Source organism: Dreissena polymorpha, chromosome 3 (assembly GCF_020536995.1).
Source record: "Dreissena polymorpha isolate Duluth1 chromosome 3, UMN_Dpol_1.0, whole genome shotgun sequence".
NCBI lineage: Eukaryota > Metazoa > Mollusca > Bivalvia > Myida > Dreissenidae > Dreissena > Dreissena polymorpha.
The window spans coordinates 13,782,705-13,803,951 of record NC_068357.1 but is presented as its reverse complement, the minus strand read 5'-3'; the positions used below and the strand labels follow the sequence as shown (position 1 = coordinate 13,803,951).

The 21,247-nt window shown below is 36.6% G+C and overlaps 2 protein-coding genes across 2 annotated transcripts in view; both read left to right on the top strand.

Moving 5' to 3' along the window:
- The window catches only part of LOC127872051 (probable methyltransferase TARBP1), a 65,393-nt gene extending 49,824 nt beyond the window's left edge, over positions 1 to 15,569 (top strand). Inside the window, exons 9-16 of the mRNA XM_052415387.1 lie at positions 610 to 862; positions 1,338 to 1,583; positions 2,254 to 2,363; positions 4,780 to 4,917; positions 6,267 to 6,448; positions 13,668 to 13,869; positions 14,520 to 14,707; positions 15,554 to 15,569. Coding sequence (XP_052271347.1) covers positions 610 to 862; positions 1,338 to 1,583; positions 2,254 to 2,363; positions 4,780 to 4,917; positions 6,267 to 6,448; positions 13,668 to 13,869; positions 14,520 to 14,707; positions 15,554 to 15,569 — 1,335 coding nt within the window. The remainder of the gene's footprint in view (positions 1 to 609; positions 863 to 1,337; positions 1,584 to 2,253; positions 2,364 to 4,779; positions 4,918 to 6,266; positions 6,449 to 13,667; positions 13,870 to 14,519; positions 14,708 to 15,553) is intronic.
- On the top strand, positions 15,561 to 18,791 carry LOC127872050 (uncharacterized). The gene is made up of 4 exons (XM_052415386.1): positions 15,561 to 15,725; positions 15,997 to 16,068; positions 16,355 to 16,586; positions 18,609 to 18,791. The coding sequence occupies exons 1-4, from the start codon at positions 15,646 to 15,648 to the stop codon at positions 18,789 to 18,791; spliced, it is 567 nt and encodes a 188-aa protein (XP_052271346.1). The 5' UTR covers positions 15,561 to 15,645.
- The last annotated feature ends 2,456 nt before the right edge of the window (positions 18,792 to 21,247 follow it).

Below are 21,247 nucleotides of genomic sequence, written 5' to 3'. Positions count from 1 at the left end.
AAGCGCATCAACCAATAAAAACGCCGCTTTTTTAACCGCGTTAGGCCTTCTCACTGTATAGCACTGCGTCTTTTTAACGCTTCATATAAAGGTTATATTTTTTTAAACCAATAGATTTTTATTAAGGCACCACACCAACACTGCAAAGTTTTATATTTATACCCATGGTACAGCCCAGTAAAATCGGGCTGTCCATTTTATGGCCGTTTTCGGCTTTTTATGCAGAGTCCTATGTTAAGCAGTGTGCTCGGGCAATGGTTTTTAACCGAAGTCCCGAGGGTAAATAACCCCAATAGTCAGTCATGTGATAAAGTAGGTCATTGCTGGAATGTGCTGCATCTCAGAATTGATCCAAATCACCTTGTAATTGCTAGTTTTACATATTCATTTATTTAATAAAAAACATTACATTGCTATTTGTTTATGTGAGAATTTAATGATCTGGATTCACCTGATTCCTGCCATGTTTTGAAAACCAGGATTGCCTTACAGATAGTTGTAAACTACTTGATCTTTTTTAATTATATTTTTTTAATGAAACCAGAGAGGTTGAATTATTTTTTTATTAGCTGTTTCCAAATGATAACAAATGATTTTTTTCCATCACAGAACAAGGTGTCTTTAGAAGACTTTCTTCAGATTCTGACGCTGGTAAAGCGAGATGAATGCTTCCTCAAGGGCACAAAGATTTGGCAGGAGACTGTGGACTTCTTGGCAGGGGAGGAAATCTCTGACCCCAACTCCAAGGGTGTGGCCTATGAAGCAATTGGTACAGACATTGGCCCCGCCTCCAGCTGGACTGGTCCAGGAGTAAAGGCAATCTTGGAGCAGGGGCTGACCAAATATCTGGACACTGAACTAGGTGGGCATATATATATGAGTAGTGTTCTGAGAAAACCAGGCATAATGCATGTGCGTAAAGTGTCGTCCCAGATTAGCCTTGGCAGTCCGCACAGGCTAATCAGGGACGAAACTTTCCGCTTAAATGGTATTTTTCTTTTAAAGGAAGTCCCTTTTTACTGAAAATCTAGTAAAAGCGGAAAGTGTCGTCCTTGATTAGCCTGTGCGGACTGCACAGGCTAATCTGGGACGACACTTTACGCACATGCATTATGTCCAGTTTTCTAAAAACGGGACTCGTATAATAAATACATCATTAGTTGCATCTGCACTTCCTGAAGTGGTTAAACTGTATTCATTGAAAAATATTTATTATGTAAGTTAGTGCAGATACAAATAACATCAGACCTTCAAAATAATACCCACAATAAATTACATATCATTTTGTATAAATCATGGAAATCATACAATAAATAGGATTAGTTTTCTTACTTTAGATTCCAGATATAGCTCTGCTGACCACATACCTGCACTAACGGTTGCTAGGTTACTCATGCTCACTGCCAACGAATCTATGGCAACCAAACTCAGAGATGAATGCCCCTGTGCAACCCTGAGGCAGGCCTGCCAGAAGATTGCAGGGATTGTAAACGCCATCAACAACCATGTGTACATGTCTCAACACAAGGCGGACAAGGCCATCTTGTTACTTCACTTGCTTAGACTGGAAATGGGTCTTATTGGTACGAAAAGCAGTTTACACAAAGCAATGTAGTTCATATTTGCATTGTATGTATATATATTCCTCTTTACAAGTATTCATTTTTGGAATACATTTGGTTTAATTGTATTTGTAGGAACAGCTAATGTTTTGACAAAGGTGATAATATATGTATTTAATATGGTCATCCATTTGCATAATTCTCTATATCATGTATGGGTAGTTAAACAATGCATTTCTTTGTACAGGTTAAAAATGTTTCACAATTAAGTATTTTGCATGTTTGAAATGAAAGCAATCATTGAATTTCACATAGAAAAAACAACTAAAATTTCGCTTTTTAGTTAATCTGAAGAATCTTCGTATTTTTAAATTCATTTAACTGCTTCAATGTGTGTTCTGTTTCTTTATTCTTTTTTTTGTTTCTATATTGTTGAGACGTTTTCCCACTACTGTTCATTTAAAACTGAACCTTAGTCTTAATCACAAAAAATTTACCAATAAAAACCAATGCTGATAAGTAACCAGCATTTACAATTGTCAATATTTTGATGCATATGAAACAAACATTGTGATTTGTCAATAATTTCAATTTAGACTTATTTGAGATTGAGATTTTGTTTAAGTCATTCAGCCCATACTCTGCTATCCTATCAATTTCAAGCACATTATCACAATTCTGACCATTTTAGGAATGGACAAGATGGATCCGGCATCCTTGGTGATTCAGGACACTGTCACAACTTGTCGAGATGAACTGCTGGTGTATATCAGCAGACGAACTTTGGAGGACTTGAAAGAGGTAGATGGCAGGGGTGGCGAAATCAAATGTCTGAGTTGCCCGAGTCGTACATTTTATTGTCTGACAACTTACTTTTTTCAATTAAGTTGTCCGTGGACAACACGTTTTTTAAAAGTCGCGTCCAGGTATACAAAAATACATTGTATTAAAGCCGTAATTAAGTTTTACAAAACCGGATGTTGACATGCGATTACATTGTCAGTGCTATCTGCGGAGCAATCAAGCTAAAATACGTGCACTTTCCTGCGCAGTGATCTCCCTTATTCTATATGAGACCGGGAGCATGCCGCATTTTCAACATTCGGCCCGACTGTTAGACAGTGTACAGACTGGTTTCTTTATTTTTACAATCAGACGGAAATAAAAAGTATCAATCTAAGAAAATCAAAACACGGTCTACCTTGTTATTTAAGACGACTTTAATGGTAAAGATGAAACTTTTTATGTCCCCCACTATGGGGGACATATTGTTTTTGCCCTGTCTGTTGGTTGGTCTGTCTGTTGGTTGGTCTGTCTGTCTGTCTGTCTGTCTGTCTGTCTGTCTGTCTGTCTGTCTGTCTGTCTGTCTGTCTGTCTGTCTGTCTGTCTGTCTGTCTGTCTGTCTGTCTGTCTGTCTGTATGTCTGTCTGTCTGTCTGTCTGTTTGCGCCAACTTTAACATTTGCAATAACTTTTGCAATTTTGAAGATAGCAACTTGATATTTGGCATGCATATGTATCTCATGGAGCTGCACATTTTGAGTGGTGAAAGCTCAAGGCCATCCTTAAAGGTCAAAGGTCAAATATATGGGTCAAAATCGCTAATTTAATGTACACTTTTGCAGTATTTTAATATTCAAGATAGCAACTTGATATTTGGCATGCAAGTGTATCTCATTGAGCTGCACATTTTGAGTGGTGAAAGGTCAAGGTCAAGGTCATCCTTCAAGGTCAGAGGTCAAATATATGTGGCCAAAATCGCTCATTTTAAGAGTACTTTTGCAATATTGAAGATAGCAACTTGATATTTGGCATGCATGTGTATCTCATGGAGCTGCACATTTTGAGTGGTGAAAGGTCAAGGTCATCCTTCAAGGTCAGAGGTCAAATATATGTGGCCCAAATCGCTTATTTTATAAATACTTTTGCAATATTGAATATAGAAACTTGATATTTGGCATGCATGTGCATCTCATGGAGCTGCACATTTTGAGTGGTGAAAGGTCAAGGTCATCCTTCAAGGTCAGAGGTCAAATATATGTGGCCCAAATTGCTTATTTTATGAATACTTATGCAGTATTGAAGATAACAACTTGATATTTGGCATGCATGTGTATCTCATGGAGCTGCACATTTTGAGTGGTGAGAGGTCAAGGTCATCCTTCACAAGGTCAAGGTCATCCTTCAAGGTCAAACATCATATAGGGGGACATTGTGTTTCACAAACACATCTTGTTTTTTAATCTTCAACAACGGAGCAGAAACCCGAAGCTATGAGCAGCCCACCTCCCAAAAAACTAAGAAAGATCATGATAAAAAATATGATCTAAGTAAACGCACCAGAACTTTTCAAGAAACTTGGTAACCGATTTTCAATGGTTACCAGTTTATATAATCAAATTGCTACCAGTAGCAGAGCCTCAGTCTGATGAGGTCCACATATTGGACTAGTTTACTTTGTTAAGATTACAATGTACTTATGTTCAGCACATGTTTTAACAACACTAGCTTCGCAAGATTTAAAGTTTGAGAAAGTCTTTATATTGTTAATAATATACTGCTATAATGAATGTACCATTGAAATACAATTATAAACAAAACAAGCAAATCATACTCATTTTGATATATTCCACATTATTTAACATTTATCAATAAATGCGTTTATAATTTATATAAACATTAACGGACAAGTGTAGTTCAGCAACGGGTAAGTTAAATTTCCTAAATGGTTGTCCGTGGACAAGTATTTTTTTTTGAGATTTCGCCAACCATGGATGATATTATGGATGTGTTCTCACTATTAAGTTTGAGCATGTTTTTAAAGGAGCACCAATTCTTACATTTTATGCACATGGCATAATTGGAAATACAATTTAACACGGGAAAAAAATCCAGTGAGAATCTGGGGAAAAAAAACAGTCAAGCTTTTATGGGTAAAGTATACAATTTATTAAATTGCAGAAGAGTGCAGCCTGTTTACAAACTGTGGACCATGATTCATATCCCTCTTGTTTGTAAATTGTTTGTGTTTTATTATCATCAAAATTAAAACCAACTTCAATGTTGATTTTGTTTCTCATTTGCAACAAATTAAAAACAATGCAATGATGACTTTGTTTTTCATATCAACAAAATTAAAACTGTTATTCCAACATTAGTGGTCTTCATTACTCTGTGTGATCAAGCAATCCTTGAAAAAATATGCTTTATTCCCCTAGATGGATGACGTCCCTTTGTTGGACCTCTATATGGACAGTATTGATATGGTAGCAAGGGCAGCTACTCTGTCGCCAGTGAAGTTTACAAACCTTGTAAACACATGCACAACTTGCCTGTCAAGATTGGCAGTGGAACAGGTATCATTGTGTACCCTAATGGACTTGTTTCTGTGTTGTTGTTATGCTCCCCTTCGAAGAAGAGGGGGTATATTGCTTTGCACATGTCGGTCTGTCGGTCCGTCCACCAGGTGGTTTCTGGATGATAACTTAAGAACGCTTGGGCCTAGGATCATGAAACTTCATAGGTACATTGATCATGACTCGCAGATGACCCCTATTGATTTTGATGTCACTAGGTCAAAGGTCTACGTCACGGTGACCCGAAATAGTAAAATGGTTTCCGGATGATAACTCAAGAACGCTTAGGCCTAGGATCATGAAACTTAATAGGTAGATTGATCATGACTCGCAGATGACTTCTATTGATTTTCGATCACTAGGTCAAAGGTCAAGGTCACAGTGACCCGAAATAGTAAAATGGTTTCCGGATAACTCAAGAACGCTTAGGCCTAGGATCATGAAACTTGATAGGTAGATTGAAAATGACTCACAGATGACCCCTATTGATTTTCAGGTCACTAGGTCAAAGGTCAAGGTAACAGTGACCCGAAAAAGTAAAATGGTTTCCGGATGATAACTCAAGAAAGCTTATGTCTAGGATCATGAAACTTGATAGGTAGATTGGTCATGACTCAAAGTTGACCCCTATTGATTTTCAGGTCACTAGGTCAAAGGTCAAGGTCACGGTGACCCGAAATAGTAAAATGGTTTCCGGATGATAACTCAAGAACGCTTATGCCTAGGATCATGAAACTTGATAGGTAGATTGATCATGACTCGCAGTTGACCCCTATTGATTTTCAGGTCACTATATCAAAGGTCAAGGTCACGGTGACCTGAAATAGGAAAATGGTTTCTGGATGATAACTCAAGAACGCTAATGGCTACGATCATGAAACTTCATAGGTACATTGATCATGACTGGCAGATGACCCCTATTGATTTTCAGGTCACTAGGTCAAAGGTCAAGGTCACAGTGACAAAAAACATATTCACACAATGGCTGTCACTACAACGGAGAGCCCATATGGGATGCATGCATGTTTTACAAACAGCCCTTGTTTTCTGATAAACAAAGTACAATATGATGCTGTTAGTTTTATTTTTCTTCACAAATATTACTTTAAAATTAATGTCAAGTTAATGTTCCATTTTTATCACACATGTTTTGCAATGACTTATTAATGATGCAATTTATGTTTGCAGTATTTAAAATTTACAATGAGGCTTATCAAGTCCCATTTACATTGACAATAGAGAATTGGTGCAAGCCCTGTTGAAAATTTACAGTGTTTCAGACTTGTTTTGAAGCCTGTGTTGAATCTTGTTACTATTCCAAACAAATTAATTATTTTTTGCCATTCCAGAGTTCAACATTGCACAGAAAGTTGCAACAATTAAGCTGTATGAGCATTATGGGTGCTGTTGCCAATTTCCTGTCATGTGACACAGCAAATCAGAGGTACTTGTCAGTGATTGGTCAGTTTAAGGAGTTCCTTCAAAAGTGGACAATAATGACAAGTTTTTCAAAACCTACAGCAGAAAAAAGGTTTGTATATGTTTACTATATGTTATATTTCACATTAACATATTTTTTTAATATGTTTTGAAGTTTTATTATACAGTTCAAGACCACTAGTTTGCAGTCATTGGGATCATCCAAAATTGTTTGAAATAGAAAACAGGAAAAAACAATTGTATGTTGTGGTGATGTATCTTACAGTAAAATAAGTATGCAATATTATTATATTGTTATTATCCCTTCCCAAGATGGAGGGAAATAGATTTGGCCATGTCGGTCAGTCCATCAGTCTGTTCGTCCGTCTGTCACAAACTTTTCAGGGCTTTATCTCAGAAACTATATGAGACATCAACATGAAACTTCATGGGTGTACACTGTAACTCAAATATAACGTGGATGACTGGGTCCAAGTCACAAGACAGCGTTATAAACGGATTGGAATTATGAATTCTGAGCTCATTCATTCATAAATATACAAGTTGTGTGGTCATTTGCCAATAAATGCATTTAAACCCTTCTGTTTAGATATCAATGTGGAGAAGTGCCATGCACAAGAACCATAACCCTACACTTGATTAAATAAGAGTTATTGCCATTTGTTGTTTTCATATGATGTAACTTCTCAAGGTTATTTGTCAGATACTGTGTACAAGAATTCAACATGAAACTTCATGGGTATGTAGAAATCAATGAGAAGAAATGCCATGCACAAGAACCATAACTTGTACTTTCTTAAATAAAAAACCATTTTGTTGTTGTTTTTGTATGATGTAACATTTCATGGCTATATCTCAGATATGATACAAAATTTCAACATGAAACTTCATGGAAGTAAAGATATCAATCAGGAGAATTACCTTGCTCAAGAACCATAACCCTTCACTTTGTTGTTGTTTCTATGATGATAGTTTTCAGAGCTATATCTCAGATACGCTATAAGATTTCAAGATTTAACTTTCTTAATGCAAAGATACGTATGAGGAGAATTGCAATGCATGAACACAATTACCCTCCACTTATTTATTTATTTTTAACTCACCTGAGCACAACGTGCTCATGGTGAGCTTTTGTGATCGCTTTTTGTGCGTCGTCCGTCGTGCGCCGTCAACATTTGCCTTGTTACTCTCTAGAGGCCACATTTATTGTCCAATCTTCATGAAATTTGGTCAGAAGATTGGTCTCAATGATATCTTGAATGAGTTCGAAAATGGTTACGTTTGCTTGAAAAACATGGCTGCCAAGGGGCGGGGCATTTTTCCTTATATGGCTATAGTAAAATCTTGTTAACACTCTAGAGGCCACATTTATTTTCTGATCTTCATGAAACTTGGTCAGAAGATTCATCCCAATAATATCGTGGACGAGTTCGAAAATGATGCCGGTTGGTTGAAAAACATGGCAGCCAGGGGGCGGGGCATTTTTCCTTATATGGCTATAGTTAAACCTTGTTAACACTCTAGAGACCACATTTATTTTCCAATCATCATGAAACTTGGTCAGAAGATTTGTCCCAATGGTATCTTAGATGAGTTCGAAAATGGTTTTGGTTGCTTTAAAAACATGGCCACCAGGGGCGGGGCATTTTTCCTTATATGGCTATATATGGCTATAGTTAAACCTTGTTAACACTCTAGCAGCCACATTTATTGTCCAATCTTCATGAAATTTGGTCAGAAGATTGGTCTCAATGATACCTTGGATGAATTCGAAAATAATTATGTTTGCTTGAAAAACATTGCTTCCAAGGGGCGGGGCATTTTTCCTTATATGGCTATAGTAAAATCGTGTTAACACTCTAGAGGCCACATTTACTGTCCTATCTTCATGAAACTTGGTCAGAAGATTCATCCCTATAGTATCTCGGACAAATTAAAAAATGATGCCGGTTGGTTGAAAAACATGGCTGCCAGGGGGCTGGGCATTTTTCCTCATATGGCTATAGTAAAACCTTGTTAACACTCTAGAGGCCACATTTATTTTCAATCTTCATGAAACTTGGTCAGAAGTTTTGTCCCAATAGTATGTTGTTATCTCAGGTGAGCGACTTTGGGCCTTTCAGGCCCTCTTATTCCTTATATGGATATATATTGCTATAGCAAAATCTTGTTAATACTCTAGAGGCCACATTTATAGTCCGATTTTCATGAAACTTGGTCAGAAGATTCATCCCAATAATATCTAGGACGAGTTCAAAAATGATGCCGGTTGGTTGAAAAACATGGCCACCACGGGGTGGGGCATTTTTCCTTATATGGCTATGGTAAAACCTTGTTAACACTCTAGAGGTCACATTTATTTTCCGATCATCATGAAATTTGGTCAGAAGATTTGTCCCAATGATATCTTGGATGAGTTTGAAAATGATTTTGGTTGCTTTAAAAACATGGCCACCTGGGGCGAGGCATTTTTCCTTATATGGCTATATATGGCTTTAGAAAAACCTTGTTAACACTCTAGAGGCCACATTTATTGTCCAATCTTAATGAAATTTGGTCAGAAGATTGGTCTCAATGATATCTTGGATGAGTTCGAAAATAATTATGTTTGCTTGAAAAACATAGCTTCCAAGGGGCGGGGCATTTTTCCTTATATGGCTTTAGAAAAATCTTGTTACAATTCTAAAGGCCACATTTATTGTCCGATCTTCATGAAACTTAGTCAGAAGATTCATACCTATACAGGGCTCACGCTGGGCTCAAATTTAAGGGAGAAGTGACTTCTCCCTGGACACTGATTTAGGGAGAAGTGAGGAGACTCTAGGGAGAAGTGGAGAGACTCGGACACAAGGGTTTGCATGTAGGGCGTTACAACACACATATATGTGTATCACATTATTGAAGTATACCACTGTAGTACACATAATTATATTTCTTTTGTGTATCTTTATTTTTCAAGCAGTTCTATAATTAACCAAGTAATAATAGACACGACAGATAAATAACTAAAATTTTACTAGCTCTATATTCAATCCATTTTGATGTAAATATCATATTATACAGACTAAAGTATTTCAAAGATAATATGTTTATGAAGCAGTAGATAACATAAGCTTAATAAAACTGTCAGACCAGATAAATATTTATGTTTGAAATATGACATTTAACATATGCTTATTTAATAATTATTTGTTATTTTTTATAGTCTTTCCAATTGCAATTTCATGTGAATACAATTCGAAATATGATGAACCACACCGTCGGCATCACCCCATCTGTATTCTTCATTCTATTTCTTCTTTAAAGAACTTCGAAATTAAAATATAATCGATGAAAATATAATGTATCCGAAAACGACGGTCCGAAAAATTGTACGCGTTACGCACATGAAACAAATTGTGCATATCGTTTGACAGCAAAAAAATGAAAATCGGAAACCTAGCAAATACGTAATTAATATATAATTTAATTGACATATTGCTTTACAATAGCATAGTTTATGGGTAAAAAACAACTTAATTATCACCTTTTAATTTCAGAAAGGTGTAACATCATCGACATAGTTCTAATTATTTAATTATCATCCTTTTGTTAATTCAGATCGATAGTTGGTAGAAATGTAAAGTGATCAACTTAGAAATAATTTTTTAATTGTTAGGCTCCTTTTTATTTATATATCTTTAAAATACAACGTTTGCCAACAGCCGCTATAGTGTTGGCAGACGACAATATCAACTGTGTATTTCCAAGTATAGGGTGTCTGCGCATGAATGACCCAATATTATGTGTGAGCGAACTCAATGTTGATTGGACAGCTACCATGTGACTTGAATGCTGTCTTGACCAATATCGATCGCCGATTACCAGTAGATAAGTTCGGAGGTTGGGAGAATCGGGGCGGGGTTTTCCTCAAATTACCTGTCGCTCAATTGCGACACGCTCCGGGCTGCGACAGTGTGTATTGGAAAATTGAGTCAGACCTTGACATCAAGAAAACCGGATGTAAACAAATTCCGATAAGAGTGAGACTGGAAGTCGCTTTTTATCTACAATTTCTTAAATTTTAGGCGACGTTTGGCGTAAGAAAGCGACTTAGTCACTCACGTTGCACCCCAGCGCAAGCCCTGCTATAATATCTTGCAAGAGTTAAAAAATGATGCTGGTTGGTTGAAAAACCTGGCTGCCAGGGGGCGGGGAAATTTTTCCTTATATGGCTTTAGTAAAATCTTGTTACAATTCTAAAGGCCACATTTATTGTCCGATCTTCATGAAACTTGGTCAGAAGATTCATACCTATACAGGGCTCACGCTGGGCTCAAATTTAAGGGAGAAGTGACTTCTCCCTGGACACTGATTTAGGGAGAAGTGAGGAGACTCTATGGAGAAGTGGAGAGACTCGGACACAAGGGTTTGCATGTAGGGCATTACAACACACATATATGTGTATCACATTATTGAAGTATACCACTGTAGTACACATAATTATATTTCTTTTGTGTATCTTTATTTTTCCAGCAGTTCTAATTAACCAAGTAATAATAGACACGACAGATAAATAACTAAAATTTTACTAGCTCTATATTCAATCCATTTTGATGTAAATATCATATTATACAGACTAAAGTATTTCAAAGATAATATGTTTATGAAGCAGTAGATAACATAAGCTTAATAAAACTGTCAGACCAGATAAATATTTATGTTTGAAATATGACATTTAACATATGCTTATTTAATAATTATTTGTTATTTTTTATAGTCTTTCCAATTGCAATTTCATGTGAATACAATTCGAAATATGATAAACCACACCGTCGGCATCATCCCATCTGTATTCTTCATTCTATTTCTTCTTTAAAGAACTTCGAAATTAAAATATAATCGATGAAAATATAATGTATCCGAAAACGACGGTCCGAAAAATTGTACGCGTTACGCACATGAAACAAATTGTGCATATCGTTTGACAGCAAAAAAATGAAAATCGGAAACCTAGCAAATACGTAATTAATATATAATTTAATTGACATATTGCTTTACAATAGCATAGTTTATGGGTAAAAAACAACTTAATTATCACCTTTTAATTTCAAACGATAATTGGCAGAAAGGTGTAACATCATCGACATAGATCTAATTATTTAATTATCATCCTTTTGTTAATTTAGATCGATAGTCGGTAGAAATGTAAAGTGATCAACTTAGAAATAATTTTTTAATTGTTAGGCTCCTTTTTATTTATATATCTTTAAAATACAACGTTTGCCAACAGCCGCTATAGTGTTGGCAGACGACAATATCAACTGTGTATTTCCAAGTATACAGTGTCTGCGCATGAATGACCCAATATTATGTGTGAGCGAACTCAATGTTGATTGGACAGCTACCATGTGACTTGAATGCTGTCTTGACCAATATCGATCGCCGATTACCAGTAGATAAGTTCGGAGGTTGGGAGAATCGGGGCGGGGTTTACCTCAAATTACCTGTCGCTCAATTGCGACACGCTCCGGGCTGCGACAGTGTGTATTGGAAAATTGAGTCAGACCTTGACATCGAGAAAACCGGATGTAAACAAATTCCGATAAGAGGGAGACTGGAAGTCGCTTTTTATCTACAATTTCTTAAATTTTAGGCGACGTTTGGCGTAAGAAAGCGACTTAGTCACTCACGTTGCACCCTAGCGCGAGCCCTGCTATAATATCTTGGAAGAGTTAAAAAATGATGCTGGTTGGTTGAAAAACCTGGCTGCCAGGGGGCGGGGAACTTTTTCCTTATATGGCTAGAGTAAAACCTTGTTAACACTCTAGAGGCCACATTTATTTTCCGATCTCCATGAAACTTGGTCAGAAGATTTGTCCAAATAATATCTTGTTATCTCAGGTGAGCGACTTTGGGCCTTTCAGGCCCTCTTGTTAGGATTTTAACATAAATCAAGGGATTTTACCCCATCCATAAACAAAATATATTTGCTGGGGGATATCAATTCAACAAATTTGCTTGTTATTATATTATATTGGTTAGTACATTATAATGTTTACATAGATATGAAGGTTCATATTGTATTTGCAACTTTGAAATTTACACTGATGACTAGGTGTGATAGCCCTTCTTGGGGCCAGAGTTTTGGTTTAAAATGGACATTAATTTCATGATGGACATTGGAAGAAACAATGTAAATTTTAATTTAACACAGGAAGGAATAAATCGAGAGTAGGAAAAAAGTTTTTAAGATTTATTTATTTTAAATTGCGATGTTTGACATAGTGGTGTTCAACTGTTCTCCTTCAAGCGAAGTGAAGGGGGTGGTTATAGGAGTGATCCTATGTGTCAGTTGGTTGTCATGTTATTCTTATGATAACTTAAGAATGACTCTGCATATTTAAATATTTAGTAAATGCATCATAAAATACAGGTCAAGATATTAAAGTGACAAAAAAATGCTCCTCTTCAAAGAAGTTGCAATGTTCATGGGTCTTTGCGTCTTTGTGAAAGTTCCTGTCTCTGCTATAAGTTTGCCATTTATTGATGGATTTGTAAATAACGTGCTAATGTCAACTAGTATAAGTGCAGCGTGTAACACCTGTTTCCTTTCATTTAAAGTCAATTCCACACTAAGAGGACACAAGTCAAATTTCACTATAAAACAGCTTTTATTTGTCAAAAGTGGAACTTGGTGGCCTCTGTGTTGCATATCTTGTTTGTTTTGTATGTTCCCCACCACTATAGTGGGGGACATATTGTTTTTGCCCTGTCTGTTGGTTTGTTGCTTCGTGTGCTTGTTTGTTTGTTTGCGTCAAACTTTAACATTTGCCATAACTTTTGCAAAATTGAAGATAGCAACTTCATATTTGGCATGCATGTGTATCTCATGGAGCTGCACATTTTGAGTGGTGAAAGGTCAAGGTCAAGGCCATCCTTCAAGGTCAAAGGTCAAATATATGGGTCAAAATCGCTCATTTAATGTACACTTTTGCAATATTGAAGATAGAAACTTGATATTTGGCATGCATGTGTATCTCATGGAGCTGCACATTTTGAGTGGTGAAAGGTCAAGGTCATCCTTCAAGGTCAAAGGTCAAATATATAGGGACATAGTGTTTCACAAACACATCTTTTTGTTTTTGTAATTTGGGGGCACCTGTTTCCTATGACTCATATCTTGTTATTTATTGAGCTATTTTCCCCTTTTTCACTTAAAAACATGCAAACTTATAAATTGTGCGAGTTTAGTTTGAAATTAATGTTTAGCTGCTAAACATGGGATACATACGCTATAAACTCAGCCATCAATGTGCTCTTTTTACCAGCCTTAGCCAGCAAGAATGGGGCAAGCTGGCCTCCCAGTTTCTTCAGAACCAGTGGCAGGTTGTCATGGTAACCATAGTTAAAGGTGGAGCCCCTTGGTGTGCTCTGACTGAGTTACTGCCCCTTGCCATTGAAACACTGTCCGTGGGTGTAGAAGAGACAGCCATTGTTGTGCTAAAGTGTTTGAGACAGATAATACCCAAGGTAAATATGAATTGTATATAAGCAAACTAGTGGTAATCTATTTACTCTACCAAGTGTTATGGTTTCTTATTTTTACAAGCTATAATTTACAAACATCATGTCACTGAACATTAATGTTGGTGTATTACAAGCAAAGTGAAGTCAGCTTTAGTAATTCTGACAAGGAACAGTCAATTCAGAAAATAACCTTAAGCAGTTTCTATATTAATATTTATTTTATGCTTTCTGGTGGTTTATAGAGAAATATCAGTGAAATAAAACTGATATTTTACTGTTTTAAACAGTTAAAAATAACGGTGAAAAATATTTTTTCAAAATCCGTTTTACTGTGAAATGATGTCATTTTTTCGATGTAATGATGTCATAAATCCAGTGAAATTATCCAGTTATACTCTTTGACAATGTAAGTAAAAGGTGAAAAAAGCATAAAATAAAACGAAATTTGTTGGATTTGATGGAATATCGATGTTAATTAAAGAGTGATCATAAAAAATAAATATTTTCACTTTTGGCTGGGCCACTCGCAAAAATATTATTTTATATGATCACTCGTGAAATAAAATCGATATTCCATCGAATCCAACAAATATCCTCTATTTCTTCATTTAAGATATTTCTGCACATTCATCTTCTGAATTTTTTTTCTGAAGGTTGTATCAGAAGGGAGCTGTCCAGATGCAAGTTTATGTCAGATTCTCGAAAGCTCCTGGGCGTGTGTGCAGGAAGCTCGCAGAATCCCCTCGTTTTGGAATGTTTTAGAAGCATTTGTGCAGGTCGCTTACCTCCCTTGTCTGCTCTCTTTTCCCAAAGATTCTCTGGTCATTCAAATCTGCGGAATGTGAGTACCATATTAAATATGCATGTATGTACCCATTGCATATTGTATTTATTGTGTTCTTTATTTTAAAATGTTCAAAATTAGTAAATATACCTTAGATATTTGTTTGTTTACCCATATGAAAACAAATTATAGGCTTAACTATAATAGTGTAAACAAGTTAAAATGCCCCTTAAGATTGTTGTGTATACATAGTTACCAACTGAGTTGCTGGAAATTATTGTTTTAATGAAAATACAATTCAGGTTTAGATCAAGTAACAGTGAGACCTTAAATCTTTTACAAGCAAGACATGTGATCTGATCTTGTTTGAAGTCTTATGTTGTATGTTGATTGCTCCGTTTAAAACCATTGCTACTTTCTGGGCTCTCATCATAAGCTGGTCGAATGAATTTTTACAAATATTTTTAAGATCAATAATAGACTAAATGCTATTCATGCATTCGCATGCAACAAAATGACAGGTTACAAATTACAAGGTGGCCGAAGCCGTCAGATTTCCATATATTTTTACCTTAAAAAGAAACATCAAATTGTCAATTAAAATATGTTGACCAGTGACAACCAGTTTTGGCAGAACTATGACCCTTGTCTATTTGTCTACTTAAGAATATACATGTACAGTGGCTTGTCTGTGTACAGTCATGTGTCCTGTGGCATCAGCCTCTGTGATAAATTTCTAGTTTATCTGAAAATTTCTATACCATGTTACAATTTGCTACATATTGCACAGAGCATCTTCAGTGGGAGCGGGGAACTGTTGTTACTTGCTGTTGTTTGTGTTTATTGTGCTTGGTAGGTATTGGCCACTGCTGTCACTAGCTGTAGTTTGTGTTTTCTATTCAGTATGCAGATAAGCTGATAGAGCAGGGTGTAGACAAGAATGGTGTGGTGAACGTCCTGGCCAACCAGATCTACAGGCACTGTTTCCACCAGACATGATACGGCATGCTGGGAAGTTTGTAGGGCTCATCATAGATCTTTGCATGTTTGGGGGTTTGGTCCGGAGAGGTGTCAGGTGCGTTGATTTTCTACATGCTGAAAAGTTAATGCATAGTTAACGCTTTACCACTATGATACACATGTTGACGCGTTTATGCGCATTTGCGCAGTCTTGTCATGAGCTACCCTGTTAACTATTAAGTCATGCAAGGTTAGTGGTCTCATAAGCTCACAGGGTAGCTCCTGGCCAGACTGCTTGAATGCACATGCTGGTCTAGTGCTACGCTGGAAGCATATCGTATACAATCCACTTCACACAACCTGGCTTGTATGTTTTTTCTCTGCAGACAAGTGTATGAGATCTGTGCTGCATTGAAAGAAGCAGGAGAGGATTGTCCAGAAAACACGCTTCTTCTACCGTATGTTATTTCTCATTATTAAGTTTTAAAAGATATATTAATATATATGAATGCGAAAAGAATGATGATCAAACGTGTTTATTAATATTTCACCATAAAAAACTTATCATGGGTTTATAATTTCTAGTTTTTAGTTCAAAATGAGTTCATATTTGTGATATTTTCTAAAAAAAGATTTAACAATGCTTATATTTTTCTGGGTTACTAAGGAACTAATTTGGTTCAGAATTTTCCTCTAAAATGAACACACAAAAACATGGAAAAAACTCTTGTTCAATATCAACAGCATTATCAATGAGGATATTCAAGTGAAGATCAAGGTCACTTCACTGCTCTGCCACCTGGACCCTGCGGACAGTACCCATTGTTGCCTAGCAACTGAGGTTGTCCAATTGTGCTGCGCCCAGTACGTTAAGGTTGCAGATGGGTCGACCAATCGGTTTGCTAACAGCCTTGTACACCGACAGAGACATAGGCTTATCCAGACTGTGCTTCTGCTGCAAGAGCTTGTTACCATGGTAATTTAGTTTTCTTTGGTCCTTTGACTTGAAATTTTTAAGCTCAATATAATCTTGAATCTCGATCTTTAAACTGAGTCTTAAATTATGAACATGTGTGATTACCCCCCGCAAACTAAGTTTGAAAGGGAACATGTAGGAGTCACTCTGTCAGTTGGTCCATTGGTTGGTTTTTATGTTGATTATGGAGCAAAATATATACAAATGTCATCAGCACGGAGTTTAGATGTGCAAGACAGCTTATTCCATGCCCAGCGATCCACACATTATGTCCCCTTGAACTAAGTAACTTGTATGGCAGAAGCATAAAATGTAAACATTTGATACATTTCTCAAGCGATTTAATTGAAACTTAAAATATGTCACCACCTTGAAGTGTAGGTCTGCAATACACAGTATTCATGCGTAGTGGACCACATTTGACTGAATTGTCTTTCCCTTAAAATTCCTTTATCCAACCAGGCAGGGGTCTCTTTTTATCCCCGCCGAAAAAAAATCGGAGGGGATATAGTAATTGGTCCTGTCCATCTGTCCGTCCGTCTGTCCGTCCGGCTGAAACTTTGTCCGGAGCATAACTCCAAATCTATTCAATGGATTTACTTAAACTTAGAATATAAACAGATGGCAACTAGGAGAAGTGCAAGTGACCAAGATCCATAACTCTATCTACCTTAGTTTTTGAATTATCTCCCCTTTTATATAACTTTAAAGTAAATTTTGTCTGGAGCATAACTCTAAATCTACTGAAGGGATTTACTTGAAACTTGAAATATAAACAGATGGCAACTAGGAGAAGTGCAGTGACCAAGAACCACAACTCTATTTACCTTAGTTTTTGAATTATCTATATTATATGATTTTAAAGTAAATTTTTGTCTGGAGCATAACTCTAAATCTACTAAAGGGATTTACTTGAAACTTGAAATTTAAACAGATGGCAACAAGGAGAAGTGCAGAGTGACCAAGAACCACAACTCTATCTACCTTAAGTTTTTAATTATCCCCCTTTTATATATTTTAAAGTAATTTTTGTCCGGAGCATAACTCTAAATCTACTGAACGGATTTACTTGAAACCTTGAAATAAAAACAGATGAAAAACTAGGAGAAGTGCAGTGACCAAAAACCATAACTCTATCTACCTTAGTTTTTTTAATTATCTCCCCTTTTATATAATTTAAAGTAAATTTTTGTCCGGAGCATAACTCTAAATCTACTAAAGGGATTTACCTGAAACTTGAAATTTAAACAGATGGCAAGTAGGAAAAGTGCAGTGACCAAGAACCATAACTCTATCTACCTTAATTTTTTAATTATATCCCCTTTCATATAACTTTAAAGTAAATTTTGTCCAGAGCATAACTCTAAATCTACTAAAGGGATTTACTTGAAACTTGAAATATAAACATATGGCAACTAGGAGAAGTGCAGTGACCAAGAACCATAACTCTATCTACCTTATTTTTTTATTTTCACCCCCTTTTTTTATAATTTAAAAGTAATTTTTGTCCGGAGCATAACTCTAAATCTACTGAAGGGATTTACTTGAAGCTTCAAACTTAAACAGATGGCAAGTAGGAGAAGTGCAGTGCACTAAGAACCATAACTCTATCTACCTTAGTGTTTGAATTATATCCCTTTATTTAATTTCAAAGGCAATTTTTGTCCGGAGCATAATGAATTATCTCCCTTTATTTGTTTTTACAAATATTATTCTACTCTTTAAAACAAATGTTGTCATACAAGCAAACACATTTTGGCGGGGATTTGGCACTTCTGTGCAAGCTCTTGTTAACTCTTGTAACTAAGCTCAAGTAATCATTCTTTGCTATAAAAAAACAGCCGGTATTTATAATGATTCGATTACTGCAAAAACATATAATGATTTTGGTCTTACTAGTATTGCCCGTAAAATAATTCAAGTAAATCAGTTTACCCCCAAAATTAATCAACAGACATCCTGATCACAAGCATTGTAGTGAGGTTGTAAAATGTGGTATCAAATATAGTGTTGCCATGGCAGGAGAGTGTAGAGCCTCTGTGGGAGTTTCCTGGTCAGAGCCTGGAGGTTGAGACGCAGCCCTCGATCAGACACCTGCTGGAGTTGGCTCATTGTGTGGGCCTATGTACAGACACAAGCACCTCCGACACAAGATATGGGCCCCTCTTTGAGAGGTATTGGACTATTAGTGGAGCCGCGTTCTGAAAAAATTGGGCTTAATGCATGTGCATAAAGTGTCTCCCCAGATTAGCCTGTGCAGTCAATATGGCAACACTTTCCGCCTACATTTAATTTTTTGATTTAGAAAGGAAATACTGTTACCAAAAAATTCCATAATAGGGTAAGTGTAGTCCATGGTTGTTGTTTTTTTTATTTTGGGTATATACAAAAAAAGTACAATACTATAAGTATCAATTTGAATTCATGTAGCATCATTGCTCTTTGTTAATTTTCCTGCTCACATTATTTACGTGCGTATCTTGACAATGATATGAAGTATCTTTATAAAATTTAAATGGTAAAACCTTATCTTAGTAGTGCAAAATGACACTTTTAGCTCACCTGAGCACAACGTGCTCATGGTGAGCTTTTGCTGATCCCCCTTTTGTCCGTCGTGTGTCATCTGTCATCCGGCGTCATACATTTGCCTGTTAACACTCTAGAGGCCACATTTATTGTCCAATCTTCAGGAAATTTGGTCAGAAGATTGGTCTACAATGATATCTTGGATGAGGTAGAAAATGGTTATGTTGCTTGAAAAACATGGCTGCCAAGGGGCGGGGAATTTTCCTTATATGGCTATAGAAAAATCTTGTTAACACTCTAGAGGCCACAGTTATTGTCTGATCTTCATGAAACTTGGTCAGAAGATTCATTCCAATAATATCTATACGTTCTGATTCATTCAAATAATATCTTGGACGAGTTCGAAAATGATGCCGATTGGTTGAAAAACATGGCCACCAGGGGGCGTGGCATTTTTCCATATATTGCTATAATAAAACCTTGTTAACACTCAAGAGGCCACATTTATTTTTCGATCTTCATGAAACTTGCTCAGAAGATTTGTCCCAATGATATCTTGGATGAGTTCAAAAATGGTAACCTTTGCTTGAAAAACATGGCTGCCAAGGGGCGGATCATTTTTAACCAGGTTTTCCGAAGGAAAAAACTGGTTATTAGATTGGCGAATGCGGGCGGGCTGGCTGGCTGGCGGGCGGGCGGAACAAGCTTGTCCGGGCCATAACTATGTCGTTCATTGTCAGATTTTAAAATCATTTGGCACATTTGTTCACCATCATTGGACGGTGTGTCGCGCGAAATAATTACGTCGATATCTCCAAGGTCAAGGTCACACTTTGAGTTCAAAGGTCAAAAATGGCCATAAATGAGCTTGTCCTGGCCATAACCATGTCATTCATTGTGAGATTTTAAAATCATTGGCAGATTTGTTCACCATCATGGGACATTGTGTCGCACGAAAGAATCACGCCAATATCTCCAATGTCAAGGTCGCCACGACTAAAATAGATTTTTTTTTAAACAAACTTAAAATTGGGTTAATTTTGTTTGTTCATTTCAAAAGTTCAGTTTGAGTTTTCTCCCTTTATCAGATTTTTTTTCACAATGAAAACCTGGTTTTGTGACAATTTTGTCCCTTGTTCCTTTATATGGCTATAGTAAAATCTTGTTAACACTCTAGAGGCCACATTTATTGTCCAATCTTCATGAAACTTGGTCAGAAAATTCATCCCAATAATATATTGGAGGAGTTCGAAAATGGTGCCGGTTAGTTGAAAACATGGCCGCCAGGGGGGCGGGGCATTTTTTTTTATATGGCTATAGTAAACCTTGTTAACACTCTAGAGGCCACATTTATTTTTCGATCTTCATGAAATTTTGTCAGAAGAATGGTCCCAATGATATCTTGGATGAGTTCGAAAATGGTTTCGGTTGCTTTTAAAACAGGGCCACCAGGGGGCGGGGCATTTTTCCTAAATGGCTATATATGGCTATAGTAAAATCTGTAACACTCTAGAGACCACATTTATTGTCCGATCTTCATGAAACTTGGTCAGATGATTCATCCCAATGATATTTTGGACGAGTTCAAAAATGATGTCGGTGGTGTGATTGAAAAACATGGCCACCAGGGGGCGGGGCATTTTTCCTTATATAGCTTTAGTAAAACCTTGTTAAACACTCTAGAGGCCACATTATTTTCAGATCTTCATGAAACTCGGTCAGAAGATGTTTCCCAATGATATCTTGGATGAGTTCAAAAATGGTTCGGTTGCTTTAAAAAACATGGCCACAGGGAGCGGGGCATATTTCCTTATATGGCTATATATGGCTTTAGTAAAACCTTGTTAACACACTAGAGGCCACATGTATTGTCCAATCTTCATGAAATTTGGTCAGAAGATTGGTGTTAATGATATCTAGTATAAGTTTGAAAATGGTTACGTTTGCTTAAACAGAACAAAACATGGCTGCAAGGGGCGGGGCATTTTTCCTTATATGGCTATAGTAAAATCTTGTTAACACTCTAGAGTCCACATTTATTGTCCGATCTTCTTGAAAATGGTCAGAGATTCATCCCAATAATCTTGGACGAGTTCAAAAATGATGCAGGTGTGTTAAAACATGGCCGCCAGGGG